The sequence below is a fragment of the Giraffa tippelskirchi genome, chromosome 6, assembly GCF_054371585.1.
Source record: "Giraffa tippelskirchi isolate mGirTip1 chromosome 6, T2T-mGirTip1v1.2.pri, whole genome shotgun sequence".
NCBI lineage: Eukaryota > Metazoa > Chordata > Mammalia > Artiodactyla > Giraffidae > Giraffa > Giraffa tippelskirchi.
This window is the reverse complement of record NC_137280.1, coordinates 55,773,377-55,794,113: the sequence shown is the minus strand read 5'-3', so window position 1 is coordinate 55,794,113 and position 20,737 is coordinate 55,773,377. Positions and strand designations below refer to the sequence as shown.

Here is a 20,737-nt window from a genome sequence, read left to right as displayed (position 1 = left end):
TCTGCACCAGACATTAATCATATGCTTATTAAGCATCACTTTGAAGCTTGGTTATGCACAACATGTCTTTTATAGTTCAGTGCCTGGGTTAGTTTTCACTCGGGATGCCACCTGAATTTTAATGTGCTTGGAAAATAGCACTTCCAGATACGATAGGAGGGTTTACCTCACACGGCTCAGCCTAAAGCTGGGCCTGTCCGGGCAGATGGGCCTGTGGGAGCCCCTCTCGGGTACCACATCCAAGATCCAGGGAAGTCCCTCCACTCGTTTTCAGTAGGGTTCTACGGCTCAGTCACCTAGTTGCTTAGGTAGTAAATTGGGTGCTTGTTTTGACTTTAGAGTATCTCTGATAGGCAGCTACCCCTGATTTTCCTTGTGTCAACCGGGTAGTTGTTAAAGCTGAGAGCAAACCACAGTAGCTTGGCTAAGTCACTTAACCTCACTCGAGCCCTCCACCTCTTTAAAGCAGGGGTAACAGCCGTAGCCTCACAAGAGGGCTGTTCCAAGCTTCAGACGAGGAAAAGCATTTACAGGACTTGGGACAGGCCCTCCACACAAAGTCTAATCATGGTCTTCACAGCTCACATTCTATCACGTGCAATATTTTCATCCTATCTTGTTTTTAATCTCCCAAATTAGTCCTCACTTGTTTAGACTGATTCCATCAAGCTCTGTTCCTGGACTCTATCCTGTCCCTGGTTTATACACTGATGTTTATGCCAGTACCACCCCGGCTCTATTTAAAGCCAAGTACTGTTAATGCCTCCAACTTTAAATCCTTCCAAAACTGTTTCAGCTCTTCCAGGTCATTTGCATCTCCATGTAAACTTTCAAATCAGCTTGTTTATTTCTACATCGAAGCCAGATGGTACTGCTGTTGGGACTACATGACATCCATGCACCAACCCCGAAGAACTGACACCCTAACCATGTGCATCTCCCAGTCCATGGTCAGAACATATCTCCTCCTGTGAGTCATCTTCTTTCATTTGCCTCAGGAACCTTAGTTTTTAGTGCACAGATCTTATACATACTCTTGTTAAATTTTTGAAGTGTTTTTACACTATCTTTAATTTCCAGTTGTTGGTTGCTAGCCCAGAGAAGTGTTTTTTACATGTGGACCTTGTATTCAGTGATCACCCAGATCCACCCACTGGTCTTGGGCAGTGGCTCTTGTCCTCTGCCTCCTACAAGTCTGATGACTAGGCACCAATGACCCCGCCCTTCTCACCCAGCTGTCACCCAGCTCACCTGACACTCTCCTCCCTGCCTCAGGGAGTTTTACTCAGGGTTTTACAGCCTTTTCATCTCTGTAAGTATCTCTTCCATGTGTGTCATCTCACTACCAGTTACTTTCATCTACGTCTCATGTCAACATCCCAAACAAGACGTCCTGGTCAGCGTGTCTCCTCCTGGGCCCACCCGCCCGGGGTTGTCATCTCCAGACTTGCCACCTGTGGGTCAGGCTCCCATGCCAAGCCATCAGCTGTGTGGGTGCAATAGGTGGCAGGGCGCCAGCAAGGCAGTGTGTCTGCAAGCCCCAGTCAGGACCCCTGCTCTGGGGGATTACAGGTACTGCTGCTCTCTTCAGAGCAAAAAAATCTCACTTTTTCAAGTTTCTCCTGATGTCTGGGCCACCCAGGAAGGAAGGTCTCAGTCTCACCGTTGACACATCACATGACACACATTTGTTTCACCTTGCTCTGTCAAAACGTGGTCTGAGGTGTCCAGCATTCAAATAGAAACATGACAAAAATAAAGAAGCACTATTCTAGAATAAAAGTGTTTTTAAAAAGTAGTATCTTAAGGATAAGACTAGTTCTGTGTTATTCCAAAGGTAGGCCTTGCCCCAAATGTTGAAAATCACTAGAAACTGGTACTGTCTCAAAGCCAGAAACATTCTAACTAGGTTTTTTGCAATAAAACAGGTAGCCTGTCACTTAGTCTATAAATCTGGTACTTGTTGACTGTCCAGGTACAATGTGTGGCAATAAGCCTTAACTGCCAATGGGAAGGCCCTTTTCACATATCTTCTAAAATATGAAGATCAACAAGACCCAAAAAAGAAGTTTCCCACCACAAAAAAGAATTTTAAAACAATAAAAGTAGATAAAAATAATTTTTAAATGGGCAGAGGACTTGAAGAGGTGTTTTTCAAAAGACATACAGATGGCCAACAGGCACATGAAGAGATGCTGAACAATAATTACCAAATAACTGCAAATCAAAGACACAATGAGACGTCACCTCACAGCTGTGAGAAGCTATTATCAGCAAGAGGAGGTAACAAGCGTTGGCGAGGATGTGGCAAAAAGGGATCCCTTGTGCACTGTTGGTGGGAATGTGAATCGGTACAACTACTGTGGAAAAACAGTATGGAGGTTCCTCAAAAAGTTAAAAATAGAGCTGCCATACAATCCAGCAATTTCACTTCTGGGTATTTACCCAAAAGAAATGAAAACATTAATTCAAAAAGCGTTCAGATTTGTGGTTGCCAGAGACATGGGGTGGGAGAAGTGGGAACTGGATGAAGGTGGTCAAGTCAACCTTTTCAATCTTTGATCCTTAAACAGGAGATGGTGCTAGGAGTGTCTTTCTATAGAAGACCACCTTTACTTGACAATCAGAGCACTGCTCAGAATGAAAAGTGAAAATAAAATAAAAATGAAAGATAAATGAGACTCAGAGCAGGCGATGAGGTTAAAAACAAAAGGCTCAGATCTGGGGGAGGTAAACCTACACGCCATGGATGCTCCCGTGAAGGCTGAGAGTTCCAGAATAAAAGGTGGGAGGTAGAAATAAAATACCTATTGGCAATATTTATACCAGAAAGTATTAAAATAGACTTGAAGTACAAAAATTCAAGAGTAAATAAGAAATCAGTGAAAATAACCTAAAGCTAAAATTCCTCACTGTGCTTCATAAGCAAGTCTTTTAGATGACAGCATCATGTTAAGAGTTCATTTAACATTTTAAGGTTTTTCTCAGTACTAGCGGAAGATTGCTGCAATGCGCATGTGTGGATGGGCGGGTGGATGGATGGAAGACAAAAATACATATGAATTCATAACATTTATTTACCATTCACTACTCTGCAAATACAGTTCTCCCAATTTGGCTGGGACAAAAGGTATTTTTGTTACAGTTCAAGTCAGGAACAAGGAAAGAGAAAAAATGTATTTGGAGTGAGAATGCTTTAATAACCCCATATTCATTCCAGAGACCAATAAATACAGAAATCACGAGCAGTATATGTAACAGTAATATTTTCCTTAGATACAGAAAGCACCTACTTTAATACAACTTAATGGGAAATCAGCATTGGGAAAGGCTACACAACAGAAGAAAATGACACATAAAGTGAGGAATGGTTTATTCTTGACCACAGTTACTGAGACCCACTCCAGGTCTTCTGTCCCAGGTGAGGGGGTGGCTGGAGATCCAAGGGAAGCCCTGAGAGCCCATTCAGCTCCGGGCGGCTGCAGTCTGCGGCTGTTCAGACTGGAGTTGTTTACCAAGATATTCCCTGAAACACAGGAAAGAAACAGCAAGGGAGGTTAGAACTGAATCAGTAAAGAGTCCTTTTCAAAACTGAAGCACGACATACACTGTCGTCTCTACTCACTTTAACATCTAAAAACTGAGCCCCAGAAAACTGATCTTGTCTAAATTCAAAAGTACCAGTACTGCATGAATTTTAAACACTCCATTTACCACGTACAGACAAGGCGTGACACACACAAACGAGTAATTCTGCATCTGACCACAGGCAACGTCTGCCTTCCTGTAAAGTCTTCTCTGCTGCTCTCTTTTGCAACCTAACAAGTTCAAAACCAACCTACATACAAGTCCAAGTCAGTGGACAGACACACGAGAAGCGTCCTGACATTAGAAAGTACAAGTTGTCTATCCCTAGAGATTGACACAAGCTCATGTGAAAACGATCACTGGAAGTAACCTCCAGGATCCGACAGTTAATTGGAGCTGCTTGTTACTTAGCACCCACTCCATCTACACTGGTGGAGTCTGAAACCTTTGCCAAGATGGTCCTGCTGAACCCACAGGACAATCACAAGAGCTGAAAAGAGATCTCGTTTTATAGAGGGAGCAAACTGTGGCTTAGCAAGGTGGTCTCCAAATGTTTCAGGTGACGTTCTCCTTCAGAAAATCAATTGGACGAGCACCCAGTCTGTGTACGTGCTGTGTGAAGTTGCTCAGTTGTATCCAACTCGGCAACCCCATGGATTGTAGCCCACCAGGCTCCTCTGTCCATGGGATTCTCCAGGCAAGAATTCTGGAGTGGGTTGCCATGCCCTCCGCCAGGGGATCTTCCCAACCAATGCAGGGATCGAACCCACGTCTCTTATGTCTCCTGCACTGGCAAGCAAGTTCTTTACCACTAGCACCACCTGGGAAGCCCAGAGTCTGTGTATACTCAGCTCTGAACTGCAGATGGGTACCACCGTGATTCCAGGACAGAAAACCTTTCCCTATCTTCTGACAAAGGACTTGCCTAAACTTGGGTACTTTCTGAAGTACCCAACAAGGACAAGAAAAAGGTTTTTTAAGAACATTTACAAGATTCCTCCTATAAAGAGGGAAAAATCTTGAGTTTTGGACTAGAGATTAGGTTCACACTCCAGCTGATCACCTTTGTAAATAAGTAAATAAGTGGAGAGCGGGCTCTCGGTGTTCACTGGGGTGCTGGCTGAGGGATGGGTGTGAAGGCGGCTCAGTGGGCGCAGAGGTCAGCGTTTCCAGCCCTCAGCCACTGCTCCACCTCTCCTGGTCTTAGCACCTCCGAGAAGTGGCCTTTGGGGGCCCCCAGGATCCACAGGCCAAGGTGACCTGCTGTCCTGCACAGGCACAGAACCCAGGGATGGGGTAAGTCTAGGCCCCTGCACTGTCCACCCTCTCCCATCACAGCCTCAGCCCAAAGCCATCCCAGCTTGAAGATGCCTGTGAAACAACAGAGAACCCAGACAGGAAGAGCATGAGCTCTGGGAACTAGCACAAGTGAGGGGACAGAACTCCATGGGGCATGGAGGAGGCTGTGGTTTAAACACGCGAGCCTGACTGAACTTCCTGCAGCGTGACAATGGCTTATGGGTTTATCTTTTTATCCCAGTAGGAAAGTTCTTACCACTGACTCACTCTAGGTGTCATATGAAGCACATCATCTATTACTGTATTAGTGAGAATGACCACCCTAACATAGACAATAGGGATCTTTTCTTCAACAAACAGCTAAGTTTTAATTTATGCAAAGGTCAAAACAGAAACCTACAAATTTTATTAGAAAATAAAAGAGTTTATGGTCACAGTCAATGCCAGCACCCTGAGGAAGATTCCAACCAGGGAGCATTTGTGGCTGCGTAGGTCTGTGAGGTTTAGGTAGAAGGGGGCTGGGGAATACAATGCTTACTGTAGAATTCCCAGACCTCAGATACACAGTCTGCCCTCTGCAGCATCCTTGTCTGCAAATTCAACCAGCAATAGCAGGAGAACACTCCTCCCAGACGATCCACAGACATGGAGGATCGTCTGTGAAGGGCTCGAGTGCCCAGGGATTTGAAGCCATGCTGGGTCCTCGAACAAACACCATCCAATACTGAATGGAGGCACAAGAGCCTGCCCTACAAGTTGGGGACGCAGTCAACAGAGCTCTGGAGAAAAATCGACTCCCTGGGCTCGGCCTGGAAAGCTTGGTGATCTGCTGTCCTGATACCCAGTGTGGTCAATTCTAACACTCTTGAGCACCACCCAAGCTACCTGCAAGTCCTGTGTGCCGCCGGGCACACGGCAGTCCTGATACCAGGGGCCTGTGGCTGGGAACACACAGAGGCTACCTCACCCACCGTCAGTTACCGGCCACCGTGGACACCTGAGCACAGGGGTGCCCACATGTCCTCCTCTCCCCTCTGCAGCACCTGGGAGCAGGTGTCTCATCTCCACCTACAGGGGAGGGAAAGCTGTGGCCACCTGCTCAGGGCAGAGAGGGCAGGTGAACTGCCAGGGCACAGGCCCATTCCTCTCTCTACTGAGAGGCTGCCCAGTCTCCAATAAAAGAGGGTGCAGAGAGCAGACACTGTTCCATCTTTACAGTAGATGATGATGATAATAATAACAACAATAATAATGAGTAAGTAAAACGATAGAATGATCTCTGTTCGTTTCCAAGGCAAACCATTCACTATCACAGTAATCCAAGTCTATGCCCCGACCAGTAACGCTGAAGAAGCTGAAGTTGAACGATTCTATGAAGACCTACAAGGTCTTCTAGAACTAACGCCCAAAAAAGATGTCCTTTTCATTATAGGGGACTGGAATGCAAAAGTAGGAAGTCAAGAAACATCTGGTGTAACAGGCAAATTTGGCCTTGGAGTACAGAATGAAGCAGGGCAAAGGCTAATAGAGTTTTGCCAAGAGAACGCACTGGTCATAGCAAACACCCTCTTCCAACAACACAAGAGAAGACTCTACATGTGGACATCACCAGATGGTCAACACCAATATCAAATTGATTATATTCTTTGCAGCCAAAGATGGAGAAGCTCTATACAGTCAGCAAAAACAAGACCAGGAGCAGACTGTGGCTCAGATCATGAACTGCTTATTGCCAAATTCAGACTTAAATTGAAGAAAGTAGAGAAAACCACTAGTCCATTCAGGTATGACCTAGGTCAAATCCCTTATAAGTATACAGTAGAAGTGACAAATAGATTTAAGGGACTAGATCTGATAGACAGAGTGCCTGATGAACTATGGACAGAGATTCGTGACATTGTACAGGAGATAGGGATCAAGACAATCCCCAGGGAAAAGAAATGCAAAAAAGCAAAATGGCTGTCTGAGGAGGCCTTACAGATAGCTGAGAAGAGAAGAGAAGCGAAAAGCAAAGGAGAAAAGGAAAGATATTCCCATCTGAATACAGTGCTCCAAAGAATAACAAGGAGAGATAAGAAAGCCTTCCTCAGCAATCAATGCAAAGAAATAGAGGAAAACAACAGAGTGGGAAAGACTAGAGATCTCTTCAAGAAAATTAGAGATACCAAAGGAACACTTCATGCAAAGATAGGCTCGATAAAGGACAGAAATGGTATGGACCTAACAGAAGCAGAAGATATTAAGAAGAGGTGGCAAGAATCCACAGAACTGTACAAAAAAGACCTTCATGACCCAGATAATCACAATGGTGTGATCACTCACCTAGAGCCAGATATCCTGGAATGTGAACTCAAGTGGACCTTAGAAAGCATCACTACGAACAAAGCTAGTGGAGGTGATGGAATTCCAGTTGAGCTAGTTCAAATCCTGAAAGATGATGCTGTGAAAGTGCTGCACTCAATATGCCAGCAACTTTGGAAAACTCAGCAGTGGCCACAGGACTGGAAAAGGTCAGTTTTCATTCCAATTCCAAAGAAAGGCAATGCCAAAGAATGCTCAAACTACCACACAATTGCACTCATCTCACACGCTAGTAAAGTAATGCTCAAAATTCTCCAAGCCAGGCTTCAGCAATACATGAACCGTGAACTTCCAGATGGTCAAGCTGGTTTTAGAAAAGGCAGAGGAACCAGAGATCAAATTGCCAATATCCACTGGATCATCGAAAAAGCAAGAGAGTTCCAGAAAAACATCTACTTCTGCTTTATTGACTATGCCAAAGCCTTTGACTGTGTGGAACACAATATACTGTGGAAAATTCTGAAAGAGATGGGAATACCAGACCATCTGACCTGTCTCTTGAGAAACGTGTATGCAGGTCAGGAAGCAACAGTTAGAACTGGACATGGAACAACAGACTGGTTCCAAATAGGAAAAGGAGTACTTCAAGGCTGTATATTGTCATCCTGCTTATTTAACTTATATGCAGAGTACATCATGAGAAACGCTGGGCTGGAAGAAACATAAGCTGGAATCAAGATTGCCAGGAGAAATATCAATGACCTCAGATATGCAGATAACACCACCCTTACGGCAGAAAGTGAAGAAGAACTAAAGAGCCTCTTGATGAAGGTGAAAGAGGAGAGTGAAAAAGTTGGCTTAAAGCTCAACATTCAGAAAACTAAGACCATGGCATCTGGTCCCATCACTTCATGGGAAATAGATGGGGAAACAGTGGAAACAGTGTCAGACTATTTTTTTGGCTCCAAAATCACTGCTGATGGTGATTGCAACCATGAAATTAAAAGACGCTTACTCCATGGAAGGAAGGTTATGGCCAACCTAGATAGCATATTTAAAAGCAGAGACATTACTTTGCCAACAAAAGTCCGTCTAGTCAAGGCTATGGTTTTTCCAGTGGTCATGTATGGATGTGAGAGTTGGACAGTGAAGAAAGCTGAGCGCCGCAGAATTGATGCTTTTGAACTGTGGTGTTGGAGAAGACTCTTCAGAGTCCCTTGGACTGCAAGGAGATCCAATCAATCCATCCTAAAGGAGATCAATCCTGGGTGTTCACTGGAAGGACTGATGTTGAAGCTGAAACTCCAATACTTTGGCCACCTCATGAGAAGAGTTGACTCATTGGAAAAGACCCTGATGCTGGGTAGGATTGGGGGCAGGAGGAGAAGGGGACGACAGAGGATGAGATGATTGGATGGCATCACTGACTCGATGGACATGGGTTTGGGTAGACTCCAGGAGTTGGTGATGGACAGAGAGGGCTGGCGTGCTGCAATTCATGGGGTCGCAAAGAGTCGGACACGACTGAGCAACTGAACTGAACTGAACTGACAAGTCACTCAGTCATGTCCAACTCTTTGTAACCCCATGGATTGCAACCCCCCTTGAATTCTCCCAGCCAGCATGATGGAGTGAGTGGTGGTGGTGGTTTAGTTGCTAAGTTGTGTCTGACTCTTGAACTCTTGCGACCCCACTGACTGTAGCCTGCCAGGCTCCTCTGTCCATGGGACTCTCTAGGAAAGAATACTGGAGTGAGTTGCCATCTCCTCCTCCAAGGGATCTTCCCAACCCAAGGATCGAACCCAGGTCTCCTGCATTGCAGGCAGATTCTGTACCAACTGAGCTACGAGGGAGGGGATCTTCCCAACCCAGGGATTGAACCCAGGTCTCCTGCATTGTAGGCAGATTCTTTACCAGCTAAGCCACAAGGGAAGCCCAAGAATACTGGAGTGGATAGCCTATACCTTCTCCAGTGGATCTTCTGACCCAGGAATCAAACCTGGGTCTCCTGCATTGCAGGCGGATTCTTTACCAGCTGACCTACAATGCCTTTGGGTTAAGGCTACATTACTGTCAGGCAAGAAGAAAAGTGTGACTTCACTTCAAGGGATGAAAACACATCTCTAACAGGACTTCACAGAGCTATTTAAATGAGTTATCTGAGTACCGAGTCAGTCTCTCTACACATGAAGATTAATACACCAATTCAACTCAGAGTTCACTCAAAGGGCATCTGATTTGTACCAGCAATCACGGGAGCTGGACATTAAACCACTACTGCTACAGTCCAAAAAGCAAAAGTTGAGATGTGTAATACTTCCTTCTCTAACATCATCCGTAACTTTGTAGGGAAACAAAATCTGCCACCCCACAGAGTGTCTCTTCAACATGAGGATTATTTTATGACGATTATTTTTAAGAAACAGACAGTTCATGAAGTCTTTCTTTTCACCTGCCCCTTACCTGCCTACAGACCTCAGATGAAGGGCCTGGCCCAGAAGAGCACCATCCTGGGAGATCTACAAAGAGCACAGGCCAGGTGTGGGGAGCTGGATGGGGCCTGGGGAACAGTCTTCTCTGTGTCCCACCATCCCAGCAAGTCCCCACAATCATCTGTTCTCCAAACACCTGCTTGTCTGTCTCCGTGTGAACTGCCTCCTGCCTGCTGAAGTCCCCAACGTCCACCCCCTTCTCCTCCTCCTCTCAGATGACACGGAAGCCTCCTAGGACAGGCCCCTGTGCATATGTGATTATATCTGAGTTTCTCCTGTTAATCTGTCTCATGTCAAATTCTTAGACCAGCTAGAAGAACCTAGAAAGGCAAAGGGTAATTTTTTTATTTTTCCAAAATCTTAGCATCTCTTTTGATGTCAGCACTTCTGAAAACTGAAAAAATGGGGAGTGTGAAGACATATTTCCCTTTAAAAAATCCAGGTAAGAAACAGCCCACACAAGACATCATGTTGAATGCTGAAAGCTCACTCATATGCAGTTAAGAAACACCAATTTCATTCTCTCGTCAGGGGTATAAAAGATCTACATCTCAGCATCCATGATCCTGACAAATGGCTTCCGAGTTGCTGTGAGCGCCCCCCAAGAGAGCTGAAATCTGAAAGAGGGTCTGAGGGTGACGCCAGCCCCAGGGCACCGGGAAGTACTGACCTGGCCTACACTTACACTAACTCCAAGAACAACACGAGGCCTGCACTGTATTACGATTAAGGGCCAAACCCTCACTGTACTTAGGGTTGTTTAAATATTTAAACACTTTTATTCATTCTTTAAAACTGTAGTTGAAGACACTGACTATAAATTTTTTTTTAATTTATTTATTTTTAATTGAAGGGCAACTGCTTTACAGTATTGTACTGGTTTCTGCCAAACATCAGCATGAATCAGTCATAGGTATACCTATGACTATATGATTTAAAAGCATGGTAACTTCAGCTATGTAATTTAGTGCTAGGAAAAGAGTGAACTGTCTCCTGACAAATATGTTAATCTGTGAAAACTATGGTCTCATTTATTTTCCTTTTTGCCTTGGCTGCCAAGAAGGTCGGTAGAAAATGTACTTTTACTATCATTTTTGAACTATTTTCTCTAGTCTTCATTTTAGTGTGTACATGATGATGAACCTAGAATTCTCCATCCTACATCTTTCCATGAGTTTATCATAATAATGCCTAAAACTACAACTGAGTCATAATTATATTTCTCTTAATCTTTACTGATTCTGTTTTGGAAAACAATTAGGTATAAATCATAAAGGAAATATTCTTTTCTGAATGTATAAAAACAATTCATTTTTTAAAACATAGACTTTATACCTGTTTCCAGTATAGACTTCTACTTAGTAAAGAGAAAAAATAAACTTCAAATATGTTATATATAGCTCTGTTTTCTTTCATGCAAATTCACTAGTTTACTCATAAGCTGAGTTATTCATCCAGCTTTTATGATGATTTTGAGTATTATACACAAAGCAAATTATGTTTTTATGAACCATGTAAACAATCACAGTGCTCTCCCTCATCTGTATCTAACTGGCAGGAACACATTTAAACTGCACACTTCAGTGTGTGTGTGTTAGTCGCTCAGTCGTGCCTAGCTCTTTGTGACCCCATGGACTGTAGCCCGCCAGGCGGCTCTGCCCATGGGACTTCCCAGGCAAGAATAATGGAGTGGGTTACCATTTCCTTTCCAGGGGATCTTCCTGACCCAGGGATCAAACATGGGTCTCCAGCACTACAGGAATATTCTTTACCATCTGAGCCACCAGGGAAGCCCAGGGAAACTCTTTTCACAGCACTTTAAAGTCCCAGCCTGGGAAAAGCCATGACCAAGGTCACCTGTGCTGTCTCCAACATCTGCCTCTTCCAGAGCCCAGCACTGCCTGCTGGACACGTATCCTCATCTCTACTTTTCCAGTAACGTCCACAGAAGCTACAGCGGAGCTCGTTTTTCAGATGAGGAGATGGAGTTCAGCACATTAAATGACATGTTGTAATGTGAGGCTGCTTAGCAGCATGTAGGGTATGTAAACCCAAGTCTGTCTGATTTTAAACCTCAGAGTCTTCATCCCTAAACAGCACTGCTTCGTGGAACATTATTCCAGCTCCTAGTGGCTAAAGACATGTTATTATGTAGATGTGAGAATAAACAGTTTAAGAACATCACAGCGTGAGTCCTCAACCTAATTTCTCAAATATATTTTCATCACCACTAGCTATTTCATTTTCTAATAGCATTTAAATTCAAAGACTAAACAAATTAGCAGTATCCCTGAAGAGGTGATCCATAGAATTAAAAAAAAAAAAAAAAACAATCAGTGATTCTAAAAGTAGAATCTATTTACATGAATTCTGGTCCTAAGAAACAAAAACATAAGTTTTAAAAGCAGTTGTATTACAGTCTATTATGAAAGTAACTTTGGCAAAATTCACAATAACGAAGATATCTTTCCCACAGGAATTCAAGCAATCAAACCTTCATAAACTAGCTATAAAATCTAAATATCATTAGCCAAATCCAGAGTTTCTTCAACTCCAGCTTATGTTCAGAACAGTCCAGTCCCTCCTTTACCCATCACCTCTACCCTCTGTTATCCACGGAGCAGCAGTCTTAGGCACTTTATCGTTTTTCTCACACACAGTTATGATGTGCCATGCACCGGGCCACTCAAAGCATTAGGTTTGGCAGCAAATGTCCCTTTTCCTTTTTTTAGAGACTTTTTTTTTAGGTTTTTTTTTAGTTTTAGGTTCACAAAAAAATCGAGAGGAAGACACAGAGATTTCCCAGATATACCCAGTCCCCAAACACATGGAGCCTCCCCCACCAAGAACATCCCACATCAGAGGGTCTATTTACTAGCAAGCATGAACCAATACTGACGCATCTTAATCACCCAGAGTCCTAGCTCACCCAGCTCACATTTGTACACCATCCAGAGTGAGCCCCCAGGTGTGCTAGGACTCTGGGTGATTAAGATGTGTCAGTGCCAGTTTGTGCTTGGTAACAAATGCTTGGACAAACAATGACACACATCCATCATAATTTCACATAGTATTTTCAATGTCCTAAAATTCCTTTGAGCTCTTCCTGTTTATCCTTTCCCTGATTCTCACAATTGATCTTTTCACTGTCTCCACAGTGCTGTTTTTTCTAGATGCCTTATATTGGAATTATACAGTATGTACCCTTTTCAGATTGGCTTCTTTCAGTTGTTTAGTTGCTAAGTCATGTCCAACTCTTGCAACCCCAGGGACAGTAGCCTACCAGGCTCCTCTGTCCACAGGATTCTCCACTCCAAGAATACTGGAGTGGGTTGCCATTTCCTTCTCCAGGGGATCTTCCCAACACAGAGATCGAACCTGGGTTTCCTGCACTGAAGGCAGACTCTTTCCCACTGAGCCACCTGGGAAGCCCCCTTTCACGAAATCATATGCCTTTAGAGTTTCTCAGTGCCAGTTTCCATGACTTGATAGCTCATTCCTTTTTAACACTCAGTAACGGTCCACTGTCTGGACATATCACAGTTTGTTTATCCATTCACTCAAGGAAAGACATCTTGGTAGCTTCCAAAATGTCTGCTACAAACATCCATGTGCTGGGTTTTTGTGAGGATGTGAGTTTTCAAACTCTGTGGGTTAATATCAAGGCACACAACTGTTGGATCACAGGGTAAGAATAGGTTCAGTTTTGTAAGAAAATACCAACTATCTTCCAAAGCAGCTGAACCATGTAGTATCCCCACCAGCAATGAATGAGGGTTCCTGCTGCTCCAAACCCTCACCAGCATTTAGTGCTGTCAGTGTTCCAGATTTCAGCCAATCTAACAGGTGTGTGGTGTTATTTAGCTTTTGTTTTAATCTGCATTCCCCTGATGACATAAGATGTGGAGCATCTTTTCTTAATCTTACCATAGTATATATTCTTTGGTGAGGTGTCTGCTAAAGTCTTTGGCTCATTTTTTACTCAAGTTGTTTTCTTATTGTTGAGTTTCCAAAGTTCTTTGCAGGGAATTCCCAGTGGTTCAGTGTTTAGGACTTTGCCCTTTCACTACCAGGGGCCCAAATTCAATCCCTGGTTGAGGAACTAAGATCCCACAGCCACATGGCATGGACAAACAAATAAAAAATAAAAGTTCTTTGTGTATTTCAGATAACACTCCTTTATCAAATATGCCTTTTGCAAACATTTTCTCCCAGTCTGTGGTTTTATTCTCTTGACATTATCTTTCACAGAGCAGAACTTTTTAATTTTAACAAAGTCCAACTTCTCAATTATTTCTTTCATGGATCAGGCCTTTGGTGGTGTATCTAAAGAGGCATCACCATATCCAAGGTCACCTGGATGGTCTACATTATCTTCTAGGAGTTTTTATGTTAGGTCCATGATCCATTTTGAGTTAGCTTTTGTAAAGGTTGTAAGGTCTGTGTCCAGGTCCTTTTTTTTTTTTGGCATGTGGATGTGCAGTTGTTCCAGCACCATCTGTTGACAAGACTACTTTTATTTCACTGCATTGCCTTCACTCCTCTGGCAGACATCAGCTGATTATATTTAAGGGGCCCTGTTTCTGGGCTTCCTATTCTGTTCCATTGATCTGTTTGTCTACTCTTTCACCAATACCATACTATCTTGATTACTGCAGTCTTGTAGTAAATCTTCAAGTCAAATTCTGCCTGTCCCTTGCTGGTACATAGGAAAGCGATTGACTTTTGTGTATTAACCTTATTTCCTTCAGCTTTGCTATAATTGCTTATTAGTTCCAGGAAGACTCTTTTTTATCAAGGCTCTCGGATTTTCTACATGGATGATCGTGTCATCCAGGAGCAAAGACCGTTTCATGTCTTCCTTTTCAATCTGGATACCATTTATTTTTTCTTGTCTTAATACTTTGGGTAGAACTTCCAGTACAAAGAAGTTGTGAGAGGAGACATCTATGTTTTGTACCTGATTTTTGTGGGAAAGATTCCAGTTTTTCAGCATTAAGTATGATATTAGCTGAAGGGTTTTTAAAAAATAGATATTCTTTATTATATTGAAAAAGAACTCTGTTCCTAGTTTACTGAAAGTTTTTATCATGAACAGGTGCTTTATTTTGTCAGATGCTTTTTCTGCATCTCTAGTTATAATCCAGGAGTTGGTGCAAGCTCTGGGAGTTGGTGATTGATAGGGAAGCCTGGCATGCTGCAGTCCGTGGGGTTGCAGAGTCAGACACAACTGAGCAACTGCACTGAACTGAACTGTGGTTAAAATCATGTGATTTTTCTTCTTCTTCTTGTTGATGTGATGGATTATATTAACTGATTCTCAAATGCCTAACCAGCCTTGCATATCTGGAATAAATTTCACTTGGTTTTGGCATATGATTCTTTTTGTATGTTGTTGGATTCAGTGTGTGAACATTTTGTTGAGGATTTTTGTATCTACGTTCGTAAGAGATTCTGGTCTATGGTTTTCTCATAATGTCTTTGTCTGGTTTTGGTATTAGGTGATGCTGGCCTCACAAAATGAGTTAGGAAGTACCCTTCTGCTTCTAACCTCTTACAAAGATTGCAAAGAATTGATCTAACATTTCTTCCTTAAATGTTTGGTAGAATTCAACAGTGAACCCAAGTAGGCCTGGTGTTTTCTGTAGATAGCTGTGTCCAGTCTCTAATAAGTCCATCAAAGGCATTCTTCACTTCTGCTACATGATTTTTGACCTCTAACATTTCTTTTTGGTCCTTTCTTAGGATTTCTATCTCTCTGTTTAACTTGTTCATCTGTTCTTGCATGCTGTCTACTTCATCCATTAGAGTCCTAAGTATGTTAATTATGGTTGTCACCCAACATTCTCGCCATGGCTTGTTCTGATGCTTTGTCTTTTTTTTCTTTTTGGTATGCTTTGTAGTACTTTCTTGATAGCTGGATTTGGTGTGCTGGGTAAAAGAAACTGTTATAAATAAATCTTAAGTAACATGGTGGTGAGGCACGGTGAAAGGAAGCTTTCTGGAGTCCTATGATCTGGTCTCAGTCTTCACTGACCCTGGACCCTGAGATTGTGACCTTCACGAGTGTCCCTTGGGGTTTTTCTACCCTTCTGGGTGGGACAGGACGGTCAGAGTACGCTGGAGCTGGTCATTTCCCTTCCTCAGGTCAGTCAGACTCTGATGACACCCCAGCAGGCTGCGTTAATGAATCTCCCGAGTACAGGCCTGGTTAAGAACAAGAGCTGGGCTGTTTCAGAATGGTTCCTCTCCCCTTTCTGACAAAAGGCCATGGGAGTTCTTCTTAGATATTTACTGTGGGACACTGGTCTGGCTTCTGGAGAGAATTCTCACTGTATGGGCCCACCCCCCCACCCCCCGACTAGATCGCCTAGACTTGTGCATACTGCACCTCCTGCGATTCACCAGCCATAGTCCAGCCTCCTCCAGGCGCTGGTCCCTCACTGTCCCCTGGTCTGAGTCCTGATCCTCTGAGCAGTGTCTTTGTATTCACATGCCTCTTCAGACTCGGCTGCAAAGTGTATCCTGCCCTCTCCTGTGCGTTCAACAAGGGTTGCTTGATTTTTCAGTCTGTTCAGCTGTTTACTTGTTCAGATGGAGTGGAGACTTCAAGCTCCATACCTGTAGAACCAGAACCAGAAGTCCCTCCTTTTCACATTAAATGCTGGTTTCGGATCAAGTAGTTATAACCAAAAGCAATTAGTACAACGCAGAACACGCCTCTAAATGACCACAGCACATACAAATCTAGTCATGCAACATGTCATGTGCCATTACAAGCACTCTTAAAAGACAGAATGGGGGCAAAGGCCACATTCACGGCTTATTGTAGACTCCTTTTACTTGAGTTATATTTAGAATGTAATAAATAGTCTTACCTGAGAATTCCTCCACTAAAAATGTCATAAGAATAATGTGGAAAACTCCAGACAGCCCAAGACAGACCACAATTTTCTAAATTAATTTTGGAAAATGTTAAACTCGGAAATTTCATACGTTTATTTAAAATCACATGGAATGTTATAGTAACATGATTATTAAGGCTAAAAAATTAAAACTTACTAAGCGGTTTTTTCCTTCAATTCTGTTCATAAGTAAATCTTTTAATCACTGCATTTATGGCTATGTACTTACAGAATAACTAAAATACCCCAGTCAGATGTAAAGATTGAAGAATAAAAGCAGCATCACCCACACCCTTGGTTTTGTGAGGTCTCTCTGTTATATTATTTACCTACACATAAAAGAACTAGAGAGTCTAACACTCTTAATTTGTTATTCTGCTTGAAAATAGGTGGAAAAAGAATCTAGAAACAAAGAGAAAGTTCTACACAAGATCCTCTACCTACAAAATTCAGTGTTTCTTTCCTGAAGTCCTGAGCTGTCCATATGCACATATGGCTGCTTCTGAATTAGAGGCTGATTACATTTAAAATCATTCTGTAGGAGAGAAACGATGACATTGTATGATGTTAGATTATAACGCAGAAGCTGAAAGTCTATACAAAAGTTCTCTAGACTAAGTTGTCATTGTTTATATCTATTTTGCCAAATTCATGAATATAAAAATCCAGTCTTGTTCAAAAGAATGAGGGACATACCAGGAACTGCATGTGGGGATGGGAAGGCCAGAGCCTGCACATCCACTCAGGAGGGCCATGGGTTGGACTGGCCCATTCGAGGCTCCCTGAGCTGCAGGGACCCCGGTGTGTGCCTACTACCCCCCTCCTTCCATTCTACCCCACACACCCCACCCACATCAGTTGGGGCTACATGTAATCATTATTCCATACACACAGGTGTCCACTGGAGGGAGAAATGCTGGCTACTCTATGTCCTGCAAGTCACAGAAATAATCCAGAAATCAGTCATAAACTCCTGACAAAGAAGTGAGCAATATTTTCACATGATAATGTAAAACTCTACACTCAATGTTCCATAAACCAGGGGTAAATCCATCTCTGTATCACCAAGACAAGTGAACTGAACCCCTCAGAGCAGAATCTGAATCGAGAACCAGAGACAATCCAGGTCCATGATTTCCCAAGTTTCCAGTTTATACTCAAAATGTAATTTCAGACTTAAAACCAAAAAACCATTCTCCACAGTAAAAAAGAAATGCTAACTTTACTATATCCACAATTATTGATTTAGTCTAATCAACATAAATCTTGGGAATAATGAAATACCAAAAACCTAAAAATCATTTATGGTAGAAAAGTCAAAAAGTAAACTAGCCGAGTGCTGGAAATCTGGAAACCGGGCCTCAGAGCAAAGCAGTAACAGAGAAAACATGCTCGATACTGTCAGGAAACGCTGCTGCTGCCGCCACTCAGACAGACTTGTATTCTACTTTTACCCAAACTGTATTTTAATTATTTTCAATTGATTTCTGTTACTGTATTGTACTAAAATACACCATTTCTAAAAATTTGTTTTAATTAAACCAAGACAAACTAAATGCTCAGAGGAAACCAAATCAATTATGTTTTCAGGTTTTATTTGGTGTGAAACATCTTCTAAACACCAGTACCATGGTTTAGTTGCTGCTGCTGCTGCCAAGTTGCTTCAGTTGTGTCCGACTCTGTGCGACCCCATAGACGGCAGCCCACCAGGCTCCGCCGTCCCTGGGATTCTCCAGGCAAGAATACTGGAGTGGGTTGCCATTTCCTTCTCCAGTGCATGAAAGGGAAAAGTGAAAGTGAAGTCGCTCAGTCATGTCCAACTCTTCAAGACCCCCATGGACTGTAGCCTACCAGGCTCCTCTGTCCATGGGATTTTCCAGGCAAGAGTACTGGAGTGGGGTGCCATTGCCTTCTCCATGGTTTAGTTAAAAAGCCTCTATTTTAGGAAAGTAGAGCAGTAGGCTTTACCAGCTTGGTTACCTGCATAAAGATACTGATTCAAAATCCTTTTACATTCGGAAATAATGCTGCCAAAGGTTTTCCTTCCAAATGACATTCTATTTGGTCTCACACCAATTTGATGTTGAATAACTTGCTATTACGGGACCAGTTTACATCCTCTGGCACAAAGTGCCATAGAAATGTGTCTTTCACAACAAACACTGCAGTCTAATCAACTGTGGATTCTAATCCACAGTTAGAATTCTTTCTAACTGGATTCTAATCTTCATATGAAAATTCTTTTAATAAAGAAAGTACAGGAAAATGCTGAGGCTAAGCTTCTCCACTAACAAGGATTTATCATCATTAAAACACTAAAACTAAAATATTTTGGCACATAACTACAGAAAAGGGGGAGAAAGGATATTCTCTAATTGGCTAGTCAATGATAAAGAGCAAATAAACCAGTTATTGGCCATGAAAAAATTTACTTTTCCTTTTGTAATCACACATCAAAAAATTTACTGTGAGACTAAATCAAATTCCTAAATTCAAGGCAAAGTTTTCAAATTTTAAATGCCTCATCTTTAATGTATGGTCATTTGAACAATAAAATTCTCGACCAAAAAATTTTCTCCACTGCCAAAGGGAGCACTCTTAGTCATCCTATGTCATACTCAGTTTTTTTTTCACATCATAAATGCACATTTAAAAAATGAAAATGCTAAACTGAATGAACTTTTCAAGAGACATAACTATTCAAATGAAATTTTTATTAACAAGACAAGAATTATACTTCAGCAACCCTCCTGAACCTGACAGAGGATGAGATGTTTGGATGGTATCACCAACTCAACAGACATCGACTGAATAACAAAGTACTTTCATATGCATTTTTTGAGAACATTAATGCAGTTGGTTTCTAAACTATCACATCACTTGCTCTGAATGGCTAAAATCTACTTCCAGGTATTAATCTAAATCACTGCTTTTAAAAACCAGCGCTCATGAAAGTGTTTCCATAAGAACACGTGGTTGGGGACGAGGGGCCGGGGGGCACCTACCAGTTGTGCACCATGAGCTTCTGTACGGCCAGGAGGGCGTTGTAGCGCACCTGCTGGTCCTCGTGATGCATGTGGTTCATCACCAGCTGCTTCCCGCCCAGCTGCTCAATGACCCTGCGGGACAGAGGCCGCACCATGAACACACCGCAGTTGACTTCCCAGTGCCTGTTGTTAGTCACAGAGAGCCCCAGCCCCCAACCGCCCAGGAGTTTCACAAAGAGAAGTTACCATGTTGCTAAGTAAACAACATACATCTTTTTAAACTATCATTTCTCCCAAATCACAGATTTGAAGTATTCATACATTTTCTCTTGGAACTCCTAATGATAAATCCAGTTGTTATCCTCATTTCCTAGTCTGGGCAAATATGATCAATCTGGACTGCTAGGGTAATCTAGATTATAGTGTTCCAGGCAGTTGAGTATTAAGTTCTTTATTACCAGCATTTGCGGCTTGCTTAAAAATTAGAATACCACCTAACTGCTGAAATAACATCAGATCAATATTAAGCCCAGCGGCTGCCATTCTGGGAGCCAGATACAGGCTCAGAAGCAGGCAGCAGGGAACACGAGGTTAAAAAAAACACCTCATAAGAGCCATGTTAATTTCCTGAGAAAGACTCAATTTGTTAAGATATCTGTCCTTTCCTGCAATGATGGAGTATGCCATTATGACCTGCTGGGCAGTAAAAGAGATGAGAGATTCCTCTTGACAAAAGAGCCAAGAGGACTGACAATCACACCGCTGTTACCGCCCCCCTGCAACACCCCGAAAAATCCGGTTACTACAGACACAAAAGCAAAGTGTAAACAGTTACTGCATCACAAATGGAAGAAGGGTCCCTGTTTGTCTGCCAGGGCAGGGCCCTGCAAAGAGCCAGTGGGTGCCTTAAGTCCAGCCCAGCAGAGTGGGTGCCTGGTGGCCAACACCACCACACAGTCAGTGGCTGGGATGCCTTAGGGCAGCAGGGCTGCTGGTGGTGCAAGACAACCTAGAGGGGAGCACATGGGTCAGGGTGACAGAGAGGCTTCACCTGGAGACCTTCTTGTATGTTATTTTTAGAACATCTTTTTTTTTAATGTACTGTATTGAGAAAAAAGAAACATGTAGTATAATTATATCCAGTCTTTATGAGTGCTTGTCCCAT

General features: G+C 42.7%; 1 protein-coding gene across 8 annotated transcripts in view; it reads right to left on the bottom strand.

Moving 5' to 3' along the window:
* Positions 1-3,059: 3,059 nt before the first annotated feature.
* Positions 3,060-20,737, bottom strand: part of ATP6V1H (ATPase H+ transporting V1 subunit H) — a 47,734-nt gene continuing 30,056 nt past the window's right edge. For 6 of the 8 annotated variants that reach the window (XM_081497926.1, XM_081497929.1, XM_081497924.1 and 3 more), the window contains 2 exons: positions 19,591-19,704; positions 3,060-3,526 (listed from right to left, as the gene is read on the bottom strand). In XM_081497926.1, coding sequence (XP_081354052.1) covers positions 3,466-3,526; positions 19,591-19,704 — 175 coding nt within the window. In that variant the 3' untranslated portion in view covers positions 3,060-3,465. Of the gene's footprint in view, positions 3,527-17,029; positions 17,121-19,590; positions 19,705-20,737 lie in introns of all 8 variants that reach the window. The other 2 variants (XR_014056010.1, XR_014056011.1) reach the window with 1 other exon arrangement.